Genomic DNA, 23,578 nt, shown 5'->3' on the forward strand with positions numbered 1-23,578 from the left:
AGCACTCATTGTTAATGATATGATTTCAGATAATAACCTAGATGTGCTGTGTTTGACAGAAACCTGGCTAAAACCAAACGATTACATTACTTTAAATGAGACCACCCCGCAAGATTACTGTTATAAACATGAACCTCATCTGAAAGGCAAAGGGGGAGATGTTGCTGTAATTTATAGTAATATTTTCAAAACCACTATGAAATCAAGTTTTAAATATACTTCTTTTGAAGTGTTGGTGCTTAATGTAGCCAGAAAAATGGAGCACAACTGGAAGAAAACAAAACTAGAGGGTATTTCGGATTTCATGGAAAGAGAGCTCGATCACATACAGAGAGGCTTTAAAAGCTGCTAGATATGAAAGCTTTAGCATAAGTTCTGCCGGAAAGACTCAATTACTTCGTCACCTATTGCCTTCACTTCTATCCAATCATATTCTTATGCTCACTGTATAAAGCTCGGTACTTACACATGTTTGAGATCGCAGATACTGAAGCGACGATTACGTCTCGCTCACCTGCTAAACCGCCATGTCCACTGACACGCCTGTCGTCTGTGATTACTCAGAAACTGACGACAAATTCGTCCCGCCTTCTCCTCTTCCAAAACGACGCAGCTCGCGCATTCAATGCCGCAGCTCGCCATGGGCAAGCTGGCCTTCGGAGGACATAATCATAGCTGTGGAGGCTGCCGGTATTCCCATCAGCCGAGGTTTATCCAGAGAGGATTTACTGCACTTGGCCTTCAATACTCTGGGCAATCCACCGGAACCTGCCCCTCACAGCCCAGCAACCGCTCCCGCTCCTGGCCAGACGAAACAAGCCGGCAGGAAGAGAACCGCTAAATCCTCGTCGCCACACCCAGCAAAAAGATCTACGCAGCATTCTCAAGCTTCTACTTCGCTGGATTCATCCGAGCCCGCCGGAGTTAACTCCCAAATTCTCCAAGCCGTCCAAAGCCTCTCTCAAACCGTCAAGACCTTGGAATCAAAGATGTCGAAGTTTGAACACTCACTCAATAACTCCAATAGCTCGGTCCCAGCTATTAACGTTTCTGCAACCTCCCAGCTTCCTCCCCCAGTCATCGGATTAAGCGATACATCGAACGTGCCTTCTACTTCAGCCCTGCCAACTTTTCTCCAGCCGAGAGAGTCAACATTTCAGGACGCCTCTGCCACACCTGAAACTTCCTCCTTTAACCTTTCTTCAGCAGTCCCAGCTCAGTCTTTCGGTAGGCGTTTCGTCTCCCGAGCTGCAGCTACAGTGTCCCCTCTTATTAGAGCGAACATTGTCCAAGGTAAGGACATTAACTTGGCTTCCCTTGCCTGCCGTTGACAGAAAAATGGTAGACTGTGGTGACGTGGCAGTACTTCTCAAAACTTCCGATCCCAGATTAAACCGGAATCTTTCATTCGGCGAATTCGTCATCGCATTCAGCCTTTACAGAGACATATTGTGCCAGGTTTTTCCTGATCGGAGGGAAGAGTTAGATCTGTATCTAGCTTTATCTCGCGTCTGAACGCGTTGTTGTCTTTGGAGCTCCATCGATTTGATTTATAAATCTTGATTTTATTCTTTAAACTTACAACAAACATTTTCTACTTTACCTCACTGAGAAGCACTACTGCTCAACCCTCATAGTTACAACGCGGACTGTTGAGCAGACGCGTCTCAAGCCTATTAGTGATCCAATGCTGGATACTTCTATAGGTTAAGTCCGTGGATCACGGCTGAACGCGTCTTCTCAACACTCACTTACAAACATTTTTCGCCTGTCGTGCGTCTACTCTACACTCGTACCACTAAAAAGACGGATTATATCTAAGACTTCAATCATAAATTACAACGCGGACTGTTGAGCAGACTCGTCTCAAGCCTATTAGTGATCCAACGCTGGATACTCCTATAGGTTACGTCCGTGGATCACGGCTGAACGCGTCTTCTCAACACTCACTTACAAACATTTTTCGCCTATCGTGCGTCTACTCTACACCCGTACCACTAAAAAGACGGATTATATCTAAGACTTCAGTCATAAATTAGTATTAATATTGATAGCATCACTGGTAGCTTCGTTGCTAACTTACTGTCCATCTGTTAAAATGGCGAATATATCAGATGTAAGTAGTCTACCTTTTGGTGCAGGTGAGGACACATTTGAGCTGCACGCACTGCAGTCTGAGCTGGAAGCTGTTGAGAAACAGATCCACGACCTTTTATTGAGACAAGCCGAGCTGATAGACCGGCGGTTAGCTCTTGAAACATCACGCGCCGATGCACACAAATCAGAGATTAACGTTACTAACCCGCTGACTCCAACTTCGTCTACTCCGTGCGTTTCTCAACATCGGTCCCGAGCGCCGAGGTCGCGATCAGCCATGGTCTCGTTCACTCCGGCTCCAACACGCCACCACGAAGCCTGGGTGGTTCCGCAGCGGAAGACGCGAGTCAGGTCTAGACCAAGACTCTCTCCGACCCTCCCGGTTTTCGAGTTATCCACACAAAACCGCTTCTCCCCTCTTCGCGAAACAGAACGCGATGCTGTGAATGTGATCATCGGCGATTCCATCATTCGGCACGTACGCGCAACGTTAGGTAAAAGTAAGGTGCACAGTCACTGCTTTCCTGGTGCTCGTGTTTCTGAAATCGCTACTCGCGTGCCCGAGATTCTGAACGGTGACGAGCGCGTCGGAACTGTTGTCCTGCACGCGGGAGTGAACGACATCAGGATGCGCCAGACGGAGATTCTGAAGAAAGACTTCAGGAATCTGATCGATACGGTACGCAGCACATCGCCTGAAACAACGATCATAGTGTCAGGACCGCTTCCCACGTACCGACTAGGACATGAAAAGTTTAGCAGATTATTTGCGCTAAATGAATGGTTAATGCCATGGTGCAATGAGCAGAAACTGCTCTTTGTAAATAATTGGAATCTGTTTTGGGAGCGTCCTAGGCTTTTCCGTGCCGATGGCTTACACCCAAGCAGATTCGGAGCAGATCTTCTGTCGGATAACATCTCCAAAATGTTAAATACCTTTTGACTAGTAACCAAAAGTCCAAATCATAGTCTCTGCTGCACCAATTTAACTGATATAAATACTAGTGTAGAATATTGCATAGAAACCGTGTCTATTCCTCGTTTAGTGAGATCAAATAATAAATCTACTGCAGGATCTAGGAAAAATCTAATTGTTATTAAAACAGAAAATGTTGCTATTAGTAAACAAAAACAATTTCTAAAGCTAGGTCTTCTAAACATTAGATCACTCACACCTAAGGCAGTTATTGTAAATGAAATAGTCACAGATTATAGCTTCGATGTAATTTGCCTTACTGAAACCTGGCTTAAACCAAATGATTATTTCGGTTTAAATGAGTCTACTCCAGCAGGATACTCCTATAAGCATGAGCCCCGTCTGATTGGTCGTGGCGGTGGTGTTGCGACAATCTATAGAGATATTCTCAATGTTACTCAGAAAGCGGGTTATAAGTTTATTTCGTTTGAAGTACTTGTACTAAATGTTACGCTCTTAGATGTTAGAAAAACATCCCTATTATCTCTAGCCTTGGCTACCGTATATAGACCGCCTGGGCCTTACGCTGATTTCCTAAAAGAGTTTGCAGATTTTCTCTCAGACCTATTAGTCAATGTCGATAAAGCATTAATTGTTGGAGATTTTAACATACACGTAGATAATCCAAATGATGCGTTAGGGGCTGCGTTTACAGATTTATTAAATTCATTTGGGGTCAAGCAAAACGTCACCGGACCAACTCATCGTCTTAATCATACACTCGATTTAATTATATCACATGGAACCGATCCAACCGATATAGATATTATACCGCAAAGTGATGAAGTCACTGACCATTACATGGTAACTTGCATATTACGTACTGCTGTAATATGTCATGCGGCGCCGCGTTATCAACCAGGCAGAACAATCCTTCCATCCACCATAGATAATTTCTCAAATTGCTTATCTAATCTGTCTCAGCTGCTGCCTGAACCCAAACAAACAGATGAACTAGAAGAACTAACTAGCACTATGAGCACTATTCTCTCTAGAACATTGGATGTTGTTGCACCTATTAGATTAAAAAAGGTCAGAGAGAAAATTAAAGCACCGTGGTACAACAATACTACGCATGTTCTAAAGAGAGAAACCCGTATTTTAGAGCGTAAATGGAAACAAACTAATTTAGAGGTCTTTAGAATCGCGTGGAAAGACAGTATGTCACGTTATAAAAAGGCCCTAAAAGCAGCCAGGGCTGAGCACCTCCGCAAACTAATAGAAAATAACCAAAATAATCCAAGGTTTTTATTTAACACCGTGGCTAGACTAACAAATAAACAGACGTCACCCGAACAAAATATCCCGTTACAGTATAGTAGTAATGATTTTATGAAGTTCTTCACTGAGAAAATAGAAAGCATCAGAACCACAATTGTAAACGTTCAATCTTCAATTGCGCCTTATAACTCAGCCTCAATTAACACCCCGCAAGAACAATTACAGTGCTTTACAACTATAGAACAAAGAGAGTTAAATAAACTTATCACTTCATCTAAAACTACAACATGTTTATTAGATCCTATACCAACTAAGCTACTGAAAGAAGTGTTACCTGTAGTGGAAGAGCCTCTCCTCAATATTATTAACTCGTCTTTATCTTTAGGTCATGTTCCAAGAACATTTAAACTGGCAGTTATAAAACCTCTCATTAAGAAACCACAATTAGATCATAATAACCTAGCAAATTATAGACCCATTTCAAATCTTCCATTTATGTCTAAAATATTAGAAAAAGTGGTGTCCGCTCAATTGTGTTCTTTCTTGCAAGAAAATGATATCTATGAAAAGTTTCAGTCAGGATTCAGGCCGCATCATAGCACTGAAACTGCGCTCGTTAAAATCACAAATGATTTACTTTTAGCTTCTGACCAAGGCTGTATCTCAATACTAGTTTTACTTTATCTTAGTGCTGCGTTCGATACTATAGATCACACAATACTCTTAGATCGACTACAAAATTATACTGGTGTTCAAGGACAAGCATTAAGGTGGTTCAGATCATACTTATCTGACCGCTACCATTTTGTCTATTTAAATGGAGAAAAATCGATCATAACTCCAGTAAACTATGGAGTGCCGCAGGGATCTGTGTTAGGCCCTCTATTATTCTCAGTATATATGATGCCACTTGGAAATATTATAAGGAAACATGGAATTAGTTTCCATTGTTATGCTGATGACACTCAAATATATATTTCATCACGGCCGGATGAAAACGCTAAATTATCCAAATTGACAGAGTGTGTTAAAGATATAAAAGATTGGATGACGCGAAATTTTCTTTTATTAAATCCAGACAAAACAGAGGTACTACTTATCGGTTCAAAAAAACGCCCACAAAACCTCTCGCAATACAACTTTAATATAGTAGGATGTCCTGTTACTTTATCCTCTACAGTAAAAGACCTGGGTGTTATACTCGATTGCAACCTGTCTTTCAAAAATCATATTTCATATGTTACAAAAACCGCCTTTTTCCACCTTAGAAACATTGCTAAGCTACGTAATATGCTATCAGTTTCTGATGCAGAAAAGTTAGTTCATGCATTCATGACCTCGAGACTAGATTACTGTAATGCTTTATTAGCTGGTTGTCCTGCATCCTCAATAAACAAGCTACAGTTAGTCCAGAATGCCGCCGCTAGAGTGCTTACTAGATCAAGAAAATATGATCATATAACACCGATTTTATCATCACTGCATTGGTTACCTATAAAGTTCCGTATTAATTACAAGGTATTGCTACTTACTTATAAAGCCCTAAACGGCTTAGCTCCAGTCTATTTAACGAATCTTCTATCGCCCTATAATCCATCGCGCTCTTTAAGATCACTAAATTCAAGGCTTTTGGTCATACCTAGGATATCCAGAACCACCAAAGGAGGGAGAGCATTTTCACATTTAGCTCCAAAACTCTGGAATAGCCTTCCTGATAGTGTTCGTTGCTCAGACTCGCTCTCCCAGTTTAAAACTAGATTAAAGTCGCATCTCTTCAGCCAGGCATTCATATAATATTTTTAATCTTACAGTTCAAATTACAATCCGGCCTCTAGTTAATAAACGCCAGAGGAGAACTGGCCCCCGACTGAGCCTGGGTTCTCCCAAGGTTTTTTTTTCTCCATTGGGTCACCTGATGGAGTTTTAGGACACCATTAGGTCACTTGATGGAGTTTTTCGGTTCCTTGCCACTGTTGCCTTTGGCTTGCTCAGTTGGGGATATTCTGGGGATATCTAATTTGATTTTATCAATAAATTCCACTAGAAACAAACCTTGTTGTATTATTTTAATTTAATACTGTGAAGCTGCTTTGATACAATCTGTATTGTGAAAAGCGCTATACAAATATACTTGACTTGACTTGACTTGACTTTAATGGCTGACTTTAATCAAAGGTACGGGGGAACCTTATTTTACGAATATCACAAATTTTTCTCAGCCAAATCTGCTTCTTTCATCTCGCTCTACAACTCCAGACTAGACTGGTCCGTTACCGACACGGAATTGCTTGTTCGCCACTTCGGTGGTCAAAAAATGCTGGCATGTCCCATTTGTAGCGCTCATGGACATTCGGCCTCAGTCTGCCCGAAAGCATTCGCTAGTCAAGCGCCGGGTGCTGTCCAGGGTCCTGAAAATGTAAGGTTTCCACAAGAGAGCAGGAAACGCTACGCGCCAGTTACAAATGTTTTTCCTTGTGTTAATTTCAATGAATCTGTTTGTTCTTTTTCTCAATGCAAATTTGATCACATCTGCAGCTTTTGCAAGGATCCTCACCCGAAATCGGTCTGCCCTCGCCGGTAAAAACCTCTAATCAGAGGGAAAGGGAGAAATTCTGAAAAAGCACCCTTCAACCCCCATTAATATTTCTAATCTCTCTAACTACCTTTCTTCTCACCCTGACCCGACTTTTGTCGATTACCTAATCACAGGTTTGTCACAGGGGTTTCGGGTGGGTATCCTCTCCCATCTTACCACTTCTTTCATAGCCAAGAACTTACAGTCAGCTATAACTGAACCAGAAGTGGTATCTAATCTGCTAGAAAAAAGAGGTCAATAAAGGATACGTAATAGGCCCTTTCGCTTCCCCTCCTTTCTCGATCTTCCGGATCAATTCCATCGGCGTTGCAACACGGAAATACTCCGGTAAAAAACGTCTAATTTTCGACATGTCCTCTCCTCATTCTGCCTCCACAGCGAGCGTTAATGAATGTATACCTCTAACACCATTTTCCTTACATTACGCCTCAGTAGACAACGCTATCCACTTAATCAAGATTGCCGGTCAAGGAGCTTGGTTGGCTAAAGCTGACATTACCGACGCTTTTAAAACGATGCCAATACACCCTTCCGACTGGCCACTTTTCGGCGTCAAATGGAATTCAAAATTTTATTTTGCAGTATGGCTCACATTCGGTTGCAGAAGTAGCCCTCACAACTTTAATAGTCTCTCTGAAGCATTGTGTTGGATCCTGCTGAACGTCTGCTTGAACGTCTGATCCGTTTTACATCTACTTGATGATTTTCTGCTGATCGATTTTCCGTCTCAACAATCTTCAATTCTCAAATATACTCAAACAGATTTTCAGCGACGTCGGCGTTCCCCTCTCCGCTGAAAAAACCATGGGTCCCTCTACTTCGTTAGAATTCCTAGGAATTTCCCTCGACACAGTTTTAATGCAAGCTTCTCTTCCCTTCGAAAAGCTCGTAAGAATTAGATCTTTTCTTAAATCTTTTTCTTCTCTACAAACCGCCTCTAAGCACGACATGCTCTCGCTGCTCGGCCACCTTAATTTCGCTATGAGCATCATTCCTCAAGGCAGAGCTTTCATTTCACGATTGCTTACCTTGGCCCATTCTGTCGAAAAACTAAGCGACCAAATTCATCTAGACGAAGGGTGTCTGTCTGACTTAAATTTTTGGAAGCGCTTGTTAAGCGAATGGAACGGTATCTCTTTTTTCTACCACGACATATTCGAATCGTCGATCGAATTACAATTATTCACAGACGCTGCCCCTTCTTTCGGGTTCGGGGGCTTCTTCCAAAAAAAAAATGGCCAAACGATTTTCCTAAAACTCTATCTGGTTCAGTTTCATCCGCGCTCTACGAGATTTACCCCACAGCCGTCGCTAGCATGATCTGGGGCCATGCATGGTCTCGTAAACGCATCATGATGTTCTGCGACAACGAAGCCACAGTTGCCATCATTAACAAAGGCAGATCATCATGCCTTACAATCATGCCTTTCGTGAGACGGTTAATCTGGCAATCCGTTGTTTCTAATTTTATCATTAAAGCTGAACATATCCCTGGCCACTGCAATGTTATTGCTGACGCGCTCTCTCGATTTCGATTCCAGACTTTCAGACGGCTCTGCCCGTTAGCCAACCCGGACCCAGCACCCTGTCCTCCCCTAGCAGCAATAATATTAAATTAAACGATCTGCTTACATCTGTCACAGTGTCTGGTTTATGTTCTTTGGGTCACCACTAGATGTCCTCCTTCCTCACGGTGTCCAGCACACTCTTGAACTACATTCCCCATGATCCTTGTCTTTTCATTGCACTCAGCTGTCCCTTATCACTGATCATTGCACTCAGCCTGTTTCCCATTATCATTGTCATTCCCTGTGTATAAATACCCTGCCTGTTTAGTGTTTGTTACGGAGTCCTTGTTGTATTTCACGCCACTTCTGTGTCCGTTTCCTGCCTGTTCCTGTTTGTGTCTTGTTTTGGATTGCCTTATCGGATTTTGACCCATGCCTGGACTTGACCATTGCTTTTGGATTACCCTTAATAAATCTCATACTGCCATTGGATCTTCCTTTGTTTCATTAAGTGTGGATCGTGACAGAAGGACTCCGTCAAACAAGAACCAGCGGTATGAGTTCAAACTTCTCTTCCCCAGCCACCGAACTGGAGAGGAGAGAATTTTTTAAGGGAACCCGCCTAGTTATTTTTTGTGGGACCCGGGGTGGTCGCAGAGGAGGAGGTGGTCGAGTGGAGATCCAACAGCACTCTCCACCATGGCCCCCCTTCGACCCTGGGCTCGTGAGGGACGGACCGCAACCACCATCTCACCGTCGCGGACGGAGAAGAGGGAAAGGGAACACGTCTGCTGATCCAGAGACTGTTCATGTCACGTCAGCCGATCCAGAGACTGTTCACGTCACGTCTGCCGAGCCTGTGTCTTCGGACAAGATGGCCGACGCGGAGCTGGTGTCCCCTGAGGAGATGGCCACTGGAACATTGTTTGATTATTTTTCAACGCTACTTAAGATCCTAGAAACACCCAGGAATGTTCACGTCACGTCTGCCGAGCCTATGTCTCTGGACAAGATGGCCACCGCCGAGCCTGTGTCTCCGGACAAGATGGCCGCTGTCGAGCCTGTGTCTGTTCCTGAGCCGGAGCCAGTGTCTGTTCCTGAGCCGGAGCCAGTGTCTGTTCCTGAGCCGGAGCCAGTGTCTGTTCCTGAGCCGGAGCCAGTGTCTGTTCCTGAGCCGGAGCCAGTGTCTGTTCCTGAGCCGGAGCCAGTGTCTGTTCCTGAGCCGGAGCCAGTGTCTGTTCCTGAGCCGGAGCCAGTGTCTGTTCCTGAGTCTCTGCCTGTGCCTGTTCCTGAGTCTCTGCCTGTGCCTGTTCCTGAGTCTCTGCCTGTGCCTGTGTCTGTTCCTGTGTCTGTTCCTGAGCCGGTGGTGTCTGTTCCTGTGTCTGTTCCTGAGCCGGTGGTGTCTGTTCCTGAGCCTGAGCCGGCTGTTCCTGAGCCCTCAGTGACCGCGACACTGGCCATTATGGCCACAGCCATGTGGTGTGTGTGGGCTACGCACACACTTGGGCCGGTGGTGTCTGTTCCTGGGCCGGTGGTGTCTGTTCCTGAGCTGGTGGTGCCAGTTCCAGTTCCAGTGCCGGAGCCGGTGGTGCCAGTTCCAGTGCCTGAGCCGGTGGTGCCAGTTCCAGTGCCTGAGCCGGTGGTGCCAGTTCCAGTGCCTGAGCCGGTGGTGCCAGTTCCTGTTCCAGTGCCTGAGCCGGTGGTGCCAGTTCCAGTGCCTGAGCCGGGGGTGTCTGTTCCAGTTCCTGAGCCATGGCCGCCCGAGGGGTCGTCTCTGCCGTGGCCACCTGATGGACTGTCTGCTCTGCCCTGGCCGCCCGAGGGACTGTCTGCTCTGCCCTGGCCGCCCGAGGGACTGTCTGCTCTGCCCTGGCCGCCCGAGGGACTGTCTGCTCTGCCCTGGCCGCCCGAGGGACTGTCTGCTCTGCCCTGGCCGCCCGAGGGACTGTCTCCTCTGTCCTGGCCGCCCGAGGGACTGTCTCCTCTGCCCTGGCCGCCCGAGGGACTGTCTGCTCTGCCCTGGCCGCCCGAGGGACTGTCTGCTCTGCCCTGGCCGCCCGAGGGACTGTCTGCTCTGCCCTGGCCGCCCGAGGGACTGTCTGCTCTGCCCTGGCCGCCCGAGGGACTGTCTGCTCTGCCCTGGCCGCCCGAGGGACTGTCTGCTCTGCCCTGGCCGCCCGAGGGACTGTCTGCTCTGCCCTGGCCGCCCGATGGACTGACATTTCTGCCCTGGCCGTCTGCACAGCCTGCTCCGTCCAGGCCACCCGATGGACTGTCGTCTGCTTCACCCTGGCCGGCCGATGAACTGTCTGTGTCACCCTGGCCCCCTTTGAGTCTGTTACCCCCTGTTTCTGTTTCCCTTCATGGACCTGGCCCCCCGTCCCTCCCCCTGATCCTCCACCGTGCCACCTCCCTCCTGAACTCTTGTTTTGTTCCGTGTCCTGTCTTGGAGTGTCTGGGAGCCACTCCGTAGAGGGGGGGTTATGTCACAGTGTCTGGTTTATGTTCTTTGGGTCACCACTAGATGTCCTCCTTCCTCACGGTGTCCAGCACACTCTTGAACTACATTCCCCATGATCCTTGTCTTTTCATTGCACTCAGCTGTCCCTTATCACTGATCATTGCACTCAGCCTGTTTCCCATTATCATTGTCATTCCCTGTGTATAAATACCCTGCCTGTTTAGTGTTTGTTACGGAGTCCTTGTTGTATTTCACGCCACTTCTGTGTCCGTTTCCTGCCTGTTCCTGTTTGTGTCTTGTTTTGGATTGCCTTATCGGATTTTGACCCATGCCTGGACTTGACCATTGCTTTTGGATTACCCTTAATAAATCTCATACTGCCATTGGATCTTCCTTTGTTTCATTAAGTGTGGATCGTGACAACATCGGCTAGAAATTATATTTCTAAAGGTGTCGCTCCCTCAACTTTCAAAGCTTACACGTCCGCATGGTCAGCTTTTTCTATGTTCTGCTTCGCCTTCCAAATTCCAGTATTTCCCATTTTGATTTCGACCGTTTGTTCCTTTCTCGTCTTTAATTTCGAAAATAGAAACCAAAAAATCTCTTCCATCCGTCGACTCCTCGCTGGCATCCAATTCTATGCAAAAATCTATAATCCTAATTTTCCAAGTCTTTTCTCCGAAACTTCCATTCGTTTACTTCTTAAAGGCTTAGCTAAATCCTCTAGTAAACAAATCGATAAACATCTGCCCATTACTCTACCGTTGTTGCATCAATTCATCAGTTCCGTCCGCACCGGTCTCTTTTCCTTTTACATCAATATTCTGTTAGAAGCAGTGTTTCTAGCTGCTTTTTACGGTTTCATGCGTCCAGGCGAATTCTCCTCAGATACTAATAAATTCAATCCTACCTGTGGTATTTCCTTTTCTGATATTTGTTTCTCACCTAATTGCTTCACTCTAATTCTTAAACATTAAAAAAATTACGCTCAAGGCTCCGGCGTCACCTTATCTTTCCCCAAAATCAATAACAATTTTTGTCCAGTCACATCTATGGTTAAATTTCTTAAAATCCGCCCTAAAACTTCCAATTATGCCCCTCTATTTATCTTACCTAACGGTAGTGATGTATGTCTCGAGACCGGTCTTGGTCTCGAGACCGGTCTCGAGACCACTTTTACGTGGTCTCGGTCTTGTCACGGCCTTGACGGTCTTTGGTCTTGGTCTCGGACCTCTTGGTCTTGGTCTCGGACCTCTCGGTCTTGTCTAGGTCTCGCTGTCTCAGACCGACATAGTGGTCGGGGGATTTAGCAATACAATACTACAATATCCATGACGACACAACGTTCGATAATGCAATTATTATCCGCAACGGAACGGATTGAAGCGCGCGTCCGAGTGCTGACATTGCGGAGTGTGCGCGAGCCACACGAGAAAACATTTTATCCGCGCCACTGATCGCAGCGGCAACGAGCACTTTGATCACTTGGTTTAAAAAACACATATCAGTGACATGATGGGTTTTAACTTCATTCAGGAGTCATTCATTTTGGGTAACTGCTAACTGCACAACTAACGTTACACAACTGACAGATGACTTTGAGCGCACCGCCAACGGTGTGTGTGTTGTGTGTGTAACCATAGCGACAAAACGACCAACTTTCGGATCCCGCCTATAATTTCGTTTTTAAAAATGTAATTATGTATTTAAAAGTTGCAGAATGGGTTAATTTGGAGTCTGAGACTCCGAAATCGGCAGAGATAGGCAGGCATTTGCTTGGATGAATTTGTGTCTTTGATATCTCTCTCTGTGTGTGTGTGTGTGTGTGTGTGTGTGTGTGTGTGTGTGTGTGTGTGTGTGTGTGTGTTGTGTTGTTGTTGTTTGATTACAGTATTGGATTTAAGATGGTGTTAGACTAAATAAATGGTCTTTTAAATATCATCTGCATATCTCCGTTGTGTTGACTAAACATTAGGCCTAATCCAAGTTTATAATTGTGTATCTTTAATTTGATGTTATACAATTTAATCTAGACATTAAGTATAATTTCAATTGGTTACATATTTCTCATTCTTTAGACAGTTGTTGGAGGAGCAAGATGGTGTTGGAGGTGTTTGATGTTTTGTCAGATGAACCAGTCAGTACCAGTCATGTCAGTCCTCAACAGTACACAAAAGTTAAGGGAGTCTCAATCCTCTAATTGTGCAGTAACAGCCGTCATGCAATTGCTACACATAGTTGATCTCACCCAGTCTGCAAAAAACATTTACAATGAGCTCACAGTCACACACATGACATGGTTTGTCTCTGTATTGTTCTGCCTGTGTAGTTGAAGTAATACCATCTAGTATTGAATGTAAACTGTGGCTGAACCCTATGCTGCTGTTCTTGAATTCACAAGTTATTGCTTAGCTTCAACTAGTCTGTTTTTTCCCCCTCCTAGTGCAGCAGATTAGTAAAAAAATCACTATCCGGTCTCGACTTGGTCTCGGTCTTGGTCTCGACTTGGTCTTGGTCTCGACTTGGTCTGTCTTGGTCTTGGTCTTGGTCTTGTCTTGGTCTCGATACCCTCTGGTCTTGGTAGTGTCTTGGTCTCGGTTTAGGTGGTCTTGACTACAAGTCTACCTAACGGTGCACCTCTTTCAAAAGGCTGGTTCAGAACCCAGTTAAACTCTGTCGTCAAAAGCTGCAGTCTATCCCCCTCTCTCTATACCGGCCACTCATTCAGAATTGGGGCAGCTACTACAGCAGCTGAACGAGGAATCTCCACGTCGGCCATCAAGATCTTGGGCAGATGGTCTTCCTCGGCCTTCGAATCATATATAAGACCAGATTCTAAAACCATTCTTCAAGCCCAGCAAGCTCTACAGTAACCATAAGGTAAATACCTATGCAACTACTGGTGGTGGTGTATAATCTTATTTCCTTCATCCCGTTATTATTCTAGCCAGCACTCCTCAATGACTATCTAGTCATCTATTATGTGTGGCCTAGCGGCTCTGTTCAATGTGGCCTCGTCTTTATGTGGCTGTAGCAGCCGTTGTGCCTTCGTTACATGTTCGTCATTTAATTATTAAAAAAAAAAGCGACGGCTTATTCATGCGATATTCATGTTTTATGTGGTCTACTGTGACCGTGTAGCCTTATGTGGCTGTCCTGTGGTCTCGTGGCCATTAAGTATGGCAGGTTCTGTGTGGCCTAGTGGCTCTGTCTCGTTGGCCTCGTTCAGTGTGGCTTAGCAGCCTTGTGGCCCGGCGGGCCTCGTCTCTGTGTCGGTCTCATGGCCTCGTGGTACTATGTTGCCTTGTCCCATGTTCGGCCTTCATGGCTGCGGCCCTTATGGTCTTGTTCCGTGTGGCTTAGTGGCCGTTGTCTGTACGTCTCGTCTAAGTGTGGGATTATGGTTTAGGAAACATTCTATGTTCTGTGTGGTCTACTGTGACCGTGTAGTGTAATGTGGCCTTGTCTCGTGGTCTTGTGGCCTTCATGGCATGGTTAAATGTGGCCTAGTGGCCTTGTATTCAAGTATGTCTGTCTATGTGTGGCATTAGTGGCCTTGTGGCCACGTGGGCCTTGTGTACGTGTGGGGCTTGGCGCCTTGTGGCATATGTTTGCCTTGTCCTTAGGTTCAATGTGGCTTAGACGCCGTAGTCTTGCGTGGTTTGTCTATGTGTGGCACTAGTGGCTTGGTCTTGTCCTTAAAAGATGCTAATGGTGGCCAGTCATCCCCCGGGGCATAGGTTTTGTGTGGTCTTTAAGGCCCGTAGCATCTCGTTATTTAAAAAAAAAAAAAAAAAAAAAAAAAGCCTGTTTCATCTAGCCAAGTGACTTCGTTTCATGTGCAGTCCAGTCTTACCTTTGTCTCTTTGTGGCATTAGCGGCCGTTGTGGCTCATAGAGGCCTTGTCTCTGTGGTCTATCTTGGCCGTGTGGCTCATTAAGGCCTCGTCTCTGTGGTCTATAAAGGCCGTGTGGTCCAATGAGGCCAGAGTCTGTGTTGTTTTTGTACGGCCCTAGGCAGCCTGCTATATGTGGTCCAATGCGGCCGTTCTATTTTAGCCCAATGCGGCTCTGTCTGTGTGGTCTAATGAGGCCTGTTTTATTATTTTTGCCAAGGCGGCTGTCTGTGTGGTCCAATGAGGCCTTGTCTATGCAGGCCAAAAGCGGCACTGCTGGTCCAATGAGGCCTTGTCTCTGTGTTTTCCTAGGAGTGAACTGGCAACTAGTAAAAAAAAAAAAAAAAAAAAAAAAATTACAACGGTCATGCTAGGACTTAATTGTCTTTCTTTTCTATTAAGCTATAGGCACGCCATATCTTTTCACATCTTAATTCTACCATATAGTAACTTCCTTCTCTATTTTTCAGGAACCCCAGGGCTCTAGACCGGTGGGTATACTCAGTTACCAACTTTTGGGGGTTGGCGGGCCCCGTCCCGGTGTATTCATACTCCACCTACTTTTGGGGGTCGGCTGCGCCCCTGCCTTCGTCATCAGGCAGGAATTGCAGATCCGATACCCTCAGATTATGCACTACGGACGGGGCCTACGCCAAATGACTTTGTATATTGTCAGCTTGCTGAGCTGTCAATAAATGTACGATTTGTTGAAATAATTCTCCCGAGTCTTTCTGGTAGAACTGCTTATTTTTCAACCCTATTAGAAGAAAATAAACATAATCCTGGGTATTTATTTGAAACAGTTGCTAAACTAACGAAAAAGAAAACTTCAAACCCAGAAGTTTCCAAGCAGCACAGCAGTAATGACTTTATGAACTTTTAAGATTGATAATATCAGGGACAAAATTAGAACAATGCAACCATCTACTACAGTAGTGTATCAGGCAGTGCATTTTAGTCTCCCTGAGGAAAATTTTTACTCATTTATTGCTATAGGAGAGGAAGAATTTTGCAAACTCGTTAATTCATCTAAATTGACAACATGTATGTTAGACCCTATACCGACTAAGCTACTGAAAGAGATGCTCCCAGAGGTCATAGATCCTCTTTTTAATATCATTAATTCGTCTTTGTCTCTAGGATACGTACCAAAAACCTTTAAGTTGGCTATGATTAAACCGCTTGTTAAAAAACCGCAACTTGATCCTACAGAATTAGTCAATTACAGGCTGATCTCGAATCTGCCTTTTCTGTCAAAGATATTAGAAAAAGCAGTATCCTCACAACTGTGTTCCTTTCTTGAAAGAAATTATATCTGCGAGGATTTTCAGTCCGGATTTAGTCCGTACCATAGTACGGAGACAGCTCTCATTAGAGTCACAAATGAATCATCCGATCGTGGTTGTATCTCGCTATTAGTGTTACTTAATCTTAGTGCTGCATTTGACACCATTGACCACAACATTCTTTTAAATAGACTAGAATGTTGGCATTAGTGGAATTGTACTAGCATGGTTTAAATCATACTTATCTGACCGTTATCAGTTTGTAGCAGTAAATGAATAATAATTCGTTACATTTATATAGCGCTTTTTCTGAGACCTCAAAGCGCTTTACATAGATGGGGGAATCTCCTCAACCACCACCAATGTGCAGCATCCACTTGGATGATGCGACGGCAGCCATATTGCGCCAGAACGCCCACCACACACCAGCTTACTGGTGGAGAGGAGACAGTGATGAAGCCAATCAGTATATGGGGATGATTAGGAGGCCATGATGGACAGAGGCCAAGGGGCAAATTTGGCCAGGATGCCGGGGTTACACCCCTACTCTTTTACGAAGGACATCCTGGGATTTTTAATGACCACAGAGAGTCAGGACCTCGGTTTAACGTCTCATCCGAAGGACGGTGCTCTTTTTGCAGTATAGTGTCCCCATCACTACACTGGGGCGTTAGGACCCACACAGACCACAGGGTGAGCGCCCCCTGCTGGCCTCACTAACACCTCTTCCAGCAGCAACCTGGTTTTTCTCAGGAGGTCTCCCATCCAGGTACTGACCAGACTCAGCCCTGCTTAGCTTCAGTGGGCAACCAGTCTTGGGCTACAGGATGATACAGAGATGTCTTATCGATCACAAGTTCAGTATGGCGTACCACAAGGCTCAGTACTAGGACCGTTGCTGTTCACTCTGTACATGCTACCCTTAGGAGATATCATTAGGAAACATGGAATTAGCTTTTACTGTTATGCTGACGATACTCAGCTGTATATTTCTTCAAAACCTAACGAAACTTACAAATTCACAAAACTAACGGAATGCATAGCTGATATAAAAAAATTGGATGACTAGTAATTTCCTACTTCTAAATTCTGAAAAAACAGAGATTCTGATTATTGGACAAAAAACTTCCACACGTAATAATCTAGAATACTGTCTAACACTTGATGGCTGTCTTCATCGTCAGTTAGGAACCTGGTTGTGCTCTTTGATACCAATCTTTCATTTGAAAGTCACGTGTCTAGTATCTGTAAAACCGCATTTTTCCATCTTAAAAATATATCTAAATTATGCCATATGCTCTCATTGACAAATGCGGAACAATTAGTTCATGCGTTCATGACCTCAAGGCTAGATTATTGTAATGCTCTACTGGGTGGTTGCCCTGCACGCTTAATAAACAAACTACAGCTAGTTCAAAACGCAGCAGCTCGAGTTCTTACCAGAACCAGGAAGTATGACCATATTAGCCCGGTTCTGTCAACACTACATTGGCTGCCTATTAAACATCGCATACATTTTTAAATATTGCTGATTACTTACAAAGCACTAAATGGTTTAGCTCCGCAGTACTTAAGCGAGCTCTTAACGCATTATAGTCCTTCACGTCTATTGTGATCTCAAAATTCCGGCCTGTTAATAATACCTAGAATATCAAAATCGACTGCTGGCAGTAGATCCTTTTCCTATTTAGCACCAAAACTTTGGAACAGTCTTCCTACCATTGTCCGGGAAGCAGACACACTCTTGTCAGTTCAAAGCTAGATTAAAGACACATCTCTTTGACCTAGCATTCACATAATACATTATAGACTTCTATAATTCAATGTTAGGCTGCATAGATTAGGTCAGCCGGAACCGGGAACACTTCCCATAAATCCTGATGTACTCGTTACATCATAAGAAGAATGGCATCTACGCTAATTTTAGTGTCTTTGTTTATCCCGAAGTTTTCCCGCAGCCTGCCGGATCCAGGCCGTATCCAGATCTGACGAAGGATCTGACCTTCGCCTGGACCCCGATGACAACGCAGTGCTGAAGTGCCAACTAGTCTCTCCCTATGGAGGATCCCTTTACCACTCTACAGATAAAGTGTTGTCGGGAAATTCGTTTCGCGTACCTACCCTGAAGTGACAAAATAAAATAAAATAAAATTCTGTATCAAAATTTAAAAGAAAAGACCAGTACTTTGTTTAGGCTTGGTTTGTAGGGAATTACAAACCTGCGCACATATATTCAATAACTATAGAACCAATTCTTAATGCGCATGTGAACGTCATCAGCATTTATCACAGGTTCGCGTTTAAAGTCTGTGTAGAGAGAAGGTGTCGTCTTAGCGGCCCCTGATTTAATAACAAATGATCGTTGCGACGGAAGCGAATCAATCAAAACTAACTTTAGCTGGAAAATAACTATTAAAGAACCGCTATAAAGCCAAAACAATCTCTGTTACCTTAAATTATACGTTTATCTCTGTAAAGCTGCTTTGAAACAATCTACATTGTTAAAAGTGCTATATAAATGAAGATGACTGAGCGCCTTGTAGACCACCTTGTCGGGTGATGTACGCTACTGTCGCGGTATTGTCTAAGTGGACTAGTATGTGTTGGTTCTTGAGCAACGCACGGAAGCGGTGCAGAGCCAAACGTACTGCCAGCAACTCGAGGTAATTGACATGCCAAAGGTGCTGGGGTCCTGTCCAGGAGCTCGCGGCAGCATGTCCATTGCTGCAGGTCCAGGATTGGCCGTAACCCACCGGTTTTCTTGGGTATAATGAAGTAGGGGCTGTAGAAGCCGGACTTCATTTTGGCTGGAGGGACAGCCTCGATCGCACCCTCCGCCAGTAGATCTCCGTACGCATGACGGGGCATTGCCACCGACCATGGTGTAGCGGACTCCATGGAAGCGGGGAGGAAATTGTGCGAGCTGAATCGCATAGCTGAGACTGATGGTTCTCGCAACCCGGTGGGACACGTTGGGAAGCTCTAGCCAAGCTCCCAAGAACTGTACCAGCGGGGTCATGCGAACCACAGACGTACCCTCGATTAAGTTGCTAGGTGGAATGACCGGCCCAGACGTGGGAGGCATAGCGTCCTGGTGTGGGGGCACGGTCATTTGCCGCGTCCTGACAGAGGAGGCCAGGGAAGGACCAGCGTTCCACGGGGGCCTGCTCTGCCAGGGGTCTGGCGACAGAGAGGGACGGCAGAGCGTCGCACACTGCCATCCACGGCCTCTTGGGGCTCGGAGGAAGGGGCATCAGTTCTTAGAAAACAAAGCTGCTAGTAACAGAACACAGACTGACTAAATTACACTTTCATTAAAGCAGAATATCTCAAATGGAGATCGCTAAACTCCAGCTTACTCGTCTGTGTTTTCAGATCATCACTTCTGCAGTGTAGAGGGAGCGTGTGAGCATATTAAGTAAACCACCGGACAGAAAATGTATCCTGATGTATGTAACAGAAAAGCTCTGATTGGGGGGTTTAAAATCTGGCAACTGCAAGCATGATGGCTTGTAGAAGCTTTTTAAAAACAGAATGTAACGTTTTTATATTTTTATTCGACAAAAACAAAGAGAGGTTTTGGTTAAGTTTTTATTTGTTTTAAAATACATTTTAGTCTCGTCTTTTTCGTCAATGATCCCATGTTGATATAGTCACAGTTATCGTTTGATGATGTTGGTGTCGTCTCGTAATCGGCTGTGTCCCAACTCAAAGGCTTCTTGTCACCTAGCAACTGTGACAGCTGGGTTGATGAGTGACAGTAATGTTTGTACTAAAGTTATATTAAATAAAACAGGGTTCACAAACTGTCTAAATATGTTGACCATGGTCAATTTCTGTATATAGCCTAATAAAGAGTATAAACTATATATAATCGCAAAATAAGATATGTCAACATTTTAACACGTTTTTTTTCTTAATTTTTTACATTTGTATCATTAGATATTTGAGTAAGTTGAAACCCAAATACGTTTAAAAGTACAATTCATCAATTAAAAAAAAAAAAAATCCTGTCGTCACTGGCATGCAATGAATTCTGGGGTAGGCAAGGATGCGAAGGATCCATCTGTTCCTTCATTTCACAGAAAACAAAGGATGCATTTGGAGGCCGCATTTGAAGGAGCCTTTGAATTGGGACAGCCTTCGCCGTGCCATGATGACACAATCTGCCTTCGAATGAGCCCTTCGAAGAATGCATCCTCTGAATTGGGACGCAGCAAGCAGTCGTGAGTCGAATGAATTTCCATGCCTGATCAGAAGATGGCGCCCACAGCTGAATCATACATTCATTTTTCAAACCGCTGGTCCAATGTGGCTACAGCATAGTCATGCAGGTTTTTTGATTGATTATTAAATTGTTTAATATGCGGGAGGATCAGGAGGCTTTTGTTTAGGCACTGGAAGGTGGCAGCACTAGTGGCGTTTTAATAGGGATCACAATCAGTCGACACGTCGACTACGTCGAACGTGAGCGACTGAAAGGGAACGTCTCGGTTACGTATGTGTTAAACTGCAACATTTGTAAGAGCAAGCGAAGAACATTGAAAGAAGACCGAAGAGAAAAACAGCACAAGCTTCCAAAAAAATGTATTATGAGTAGAAAATGCAAGAGAGCATAAAGTACAGAGTAATAAAACCAAGGAAAACATAATTTTAAAGAAAACATGAACATAAGTTTAAGTTTTGTGCAAATTAGTTTTTAATGTGTTTAAAGTTTTTATTTATGCTTGTTATTTTTTGATTCACGCTTATTATATTTTGATCCGTGACCACGTCGTTTGCTATTCTGATCATTTTGCATTATTTTTTTCAGTTTGAGCGATATATTTTTTACATGTGTTTTTACATTTTTGCTCCATGGCCGCAATACATGTTTTGTTTTTTGTTTTCTAAGTGTTACAAGCAGTCTTGTTTTGATCACTTACCATACTCAAGCATCTTCTGAGTTAGTCTGACTTTAACTCCTGCATTGTTGCTTGTAGACACTGAGACCAGGTTCACAAGAACCAAAACACACCAAAGGAACATCATTTTCAATCTAGCCTATGAGAGACACACATATATATATAGATTAATATATATATAAATAAATATATATATATATATTTATAATTTACTACACAATATGATCTATGTCTTTTATCAATGTCTTTATTATATATACAGTTTGTTTAAGAACTAATGTACATTATGACATGCTTGTTAGTTGTTGGTCTGACCAGTTTAACTGGCTTTTCCCAAGTGAAAATAAACATCCTCTATCTTTTTAACACAGCTTCCCAAAGCTTGCTTTAACCAGTTCTCTAATCTCACTTAGTTCTCAAATGCACAATGTTCTGGATGACGAATGACACTCAAAGTAAAAAATTTGCACACGCTTTACTGAAATGTTTCTCTCAAGCCTTATGCTTGAAATAACTAGTTGTGTCCAAACTGTTTCACTGGTAGTGTACATGCAACTTAATTCATCTTTAAGTATTTACAATGTACAAATGAATAATAAAAAAAAAAAATAAAAGCACTCTGCTTTTGCTGGAGAATGAGGAAATGGTTGAGACAAGCAAGGTTTTGATTTATTATGTTGCCCTAAAAGAGACCTTTGTCTTGCAGTCAGATGAATTAAGCCACATGACTGTGAACAAGTTGATGTTATGCTTATATTGAATTAAGGCAAGCTATAATTAAATGCAGATAAGAGGAGTCACTTTGCTGGAATGTGTCATGTGACATGTGACTTGGGTTTATTTACTGCTGTAGAATTATTTTTTTTACTTATCTTTTACTAAATTTGACATTTTACAACTTTATTTTTATATCCAACTGTACAATATGAGTAACACAATATACAATATATTCACTAAATGAATATTACTAACACATATGGCCACTCTGTTACAAATCAAGAACAGTTGATATCAACAAATATTTACGCATGAACCATGATATTTCTCTTGTGTAGAACCATAAACACAAGCAAAATAATTTTAAATATAAATAACACAATCCATAGAAAACACTTAGCATTAGCATTAAATGTATACATACAGTACAGATTAGATCTGAACAGATCAGGGAAAAAACACATTTCACACATAAATTGAAAATATGTAGGCTGGTGTTGTTCAGATACATATTGATATATATGTATGTGCACTGTACCTTAAACTGTTGTGATGTGCTAAATGGCTGGTCTCTTCCTGTCCGGATGCATGAACGTTCTACTCCCTAGCTGGCAGCAGAACTGAGTGGAACTGAAAGAGAAACATTTCACCACTAATTCAAAGCAACAGGAAGACTGTCAAGTTCCCATAAACAGCAGCATGCTGTAGCGTTCATACCTGAGCAGACAAATTATTCAGCCATGAGAGGTTTTATTTAGAGATTGAGGTTTGTGAACTTTGGATTCTCTTATTTTCCCCAATGAATATTCATTTTCCCAATGAGTAAGAATCATAACGGTATCATTAAAGAAGGGTAATTCTAAGTAAAAGGCTATACTTTAGAATGTTGATGTCCATATTGTACAGTGCAAGATATTGCACTGGATGGTGATTTGTTGTTGATGTCAAAAGCTGTGTGTCCAACCAAATTATGATATTTTGACCACAAAAAAAAAAAAAAGAAATCTGTGACTAATATGTCTAATACATGTGGCACTGCCCAAGAATAGGACATACAGACATCCACTTTACCAAATTATTGTTACGTAGACACTTTTTTCATTTTATTAACTCCTCCTATGGAAAATTCTTAAAGGGTAACTAAACCCTAAAACAACTTTTTTTAGTTAATGATCTGTAATACTGGGGCTTTATTAATGCTGTTCATTGATTCAAGAGTATTTTGTTTGACATTTGGGTATAAAGTGTTTTAATTCTACAATATAGGCCTATGGTGTAAAAACGTCTGAGTGCACTCTTCACTCTTCAGGTTGAACAGTGGCTATTGCGGTTGAAATTTCCTATTGGAACTCCAGTTACAGATATCTACAACATAATTTCGCCTAGTCAAAACTTAATTTAAGATATCTGAAAAGGAACATGTAGATATCTTGAATTGAGGTGAATTAAAGATATCTTGAACTGGAGTTATGACTAGTCAGAATCAAATTGAAGATATCTCAAACTAGAATTACAGATATCTACAATTCAGTTGCAGATATCTGTAATTCACATAGTGGATATCTACAACTGAATTGTAGATATCTGTAATGATAAACCCCATACAAATGAATGGCAAAAGTGATGTCATTTGTCCTAGGAAGAATGTCTTTGTGGATATCTGAAATGACAATTATTGATAGGAAATATTATGGCAAGCCGTTTTAACATTTAATCATTTAAACCGACTAGTCTCTATTTTCATGCTACTAGTACTTATTTTTTAGATACTAGTATCTATTCCATTAAGTACTAGTACTTATTAATTAGCTAGTGCTTATTCTTTAGGTACTAGTGCCTATTATTTAGATACTAGTGCTTATTCTTTAGGTACTAGTACTTATTCAATAGATACTAGTACTTATTCATTAGATACTA

At 43.1% G+C, this 23,578-nt stretch overlaps 1 protein-coding gene across 2 annotated transcripts in view; it reads right to left on the reverse strand.

The window, feature by feature from the left end:
* Positions 1-22,303, reverse strand: part of LOC311281915 (bactericidal permeability-increasing protein-like) — a 142,485-nt gene extending 120,182 nt beyond the window's left edge. The window contains exons 1-2 of one of the 2 annotated variants that reach the window (XM_084395279.1): positions 22,200-22,303; positions 20,966-21,083 (exon numbers count right to left, since the gene is read on the reverse strand). In XM_084395279.1, the coding sequence (XP_084251405.1) occupies positions 20,966-21,071 (106 nt within the window). In that variant the 5' untranslated portion in view covers positions 21,072-21,083; positions 22,200-22,303. Of the gene's footprint in view, positions 1-20,965; positions 21,084-22,199 lie in introns of those variants that run through there. The other variant, XM_084395280.1, reaches the window with a different exon arrangement.
* Between the last annotated feature and the right edge of the window lie 1,275 nt (positions 22,304-23,578).

The sequence above is a fragment of the Rutilus rutilus genome, assembly GCF_951802725.1.
Source record: "Rutilus rutilus genome assembly, chromosome: 22".
In the NCBI taxonomy this organism is placed as follows: Eukaryota; Metazoa; Chordata; class Actinopteri; order Cypriniformes; family Leuciscidae; genus Rutilus; species Rutilus rutilus.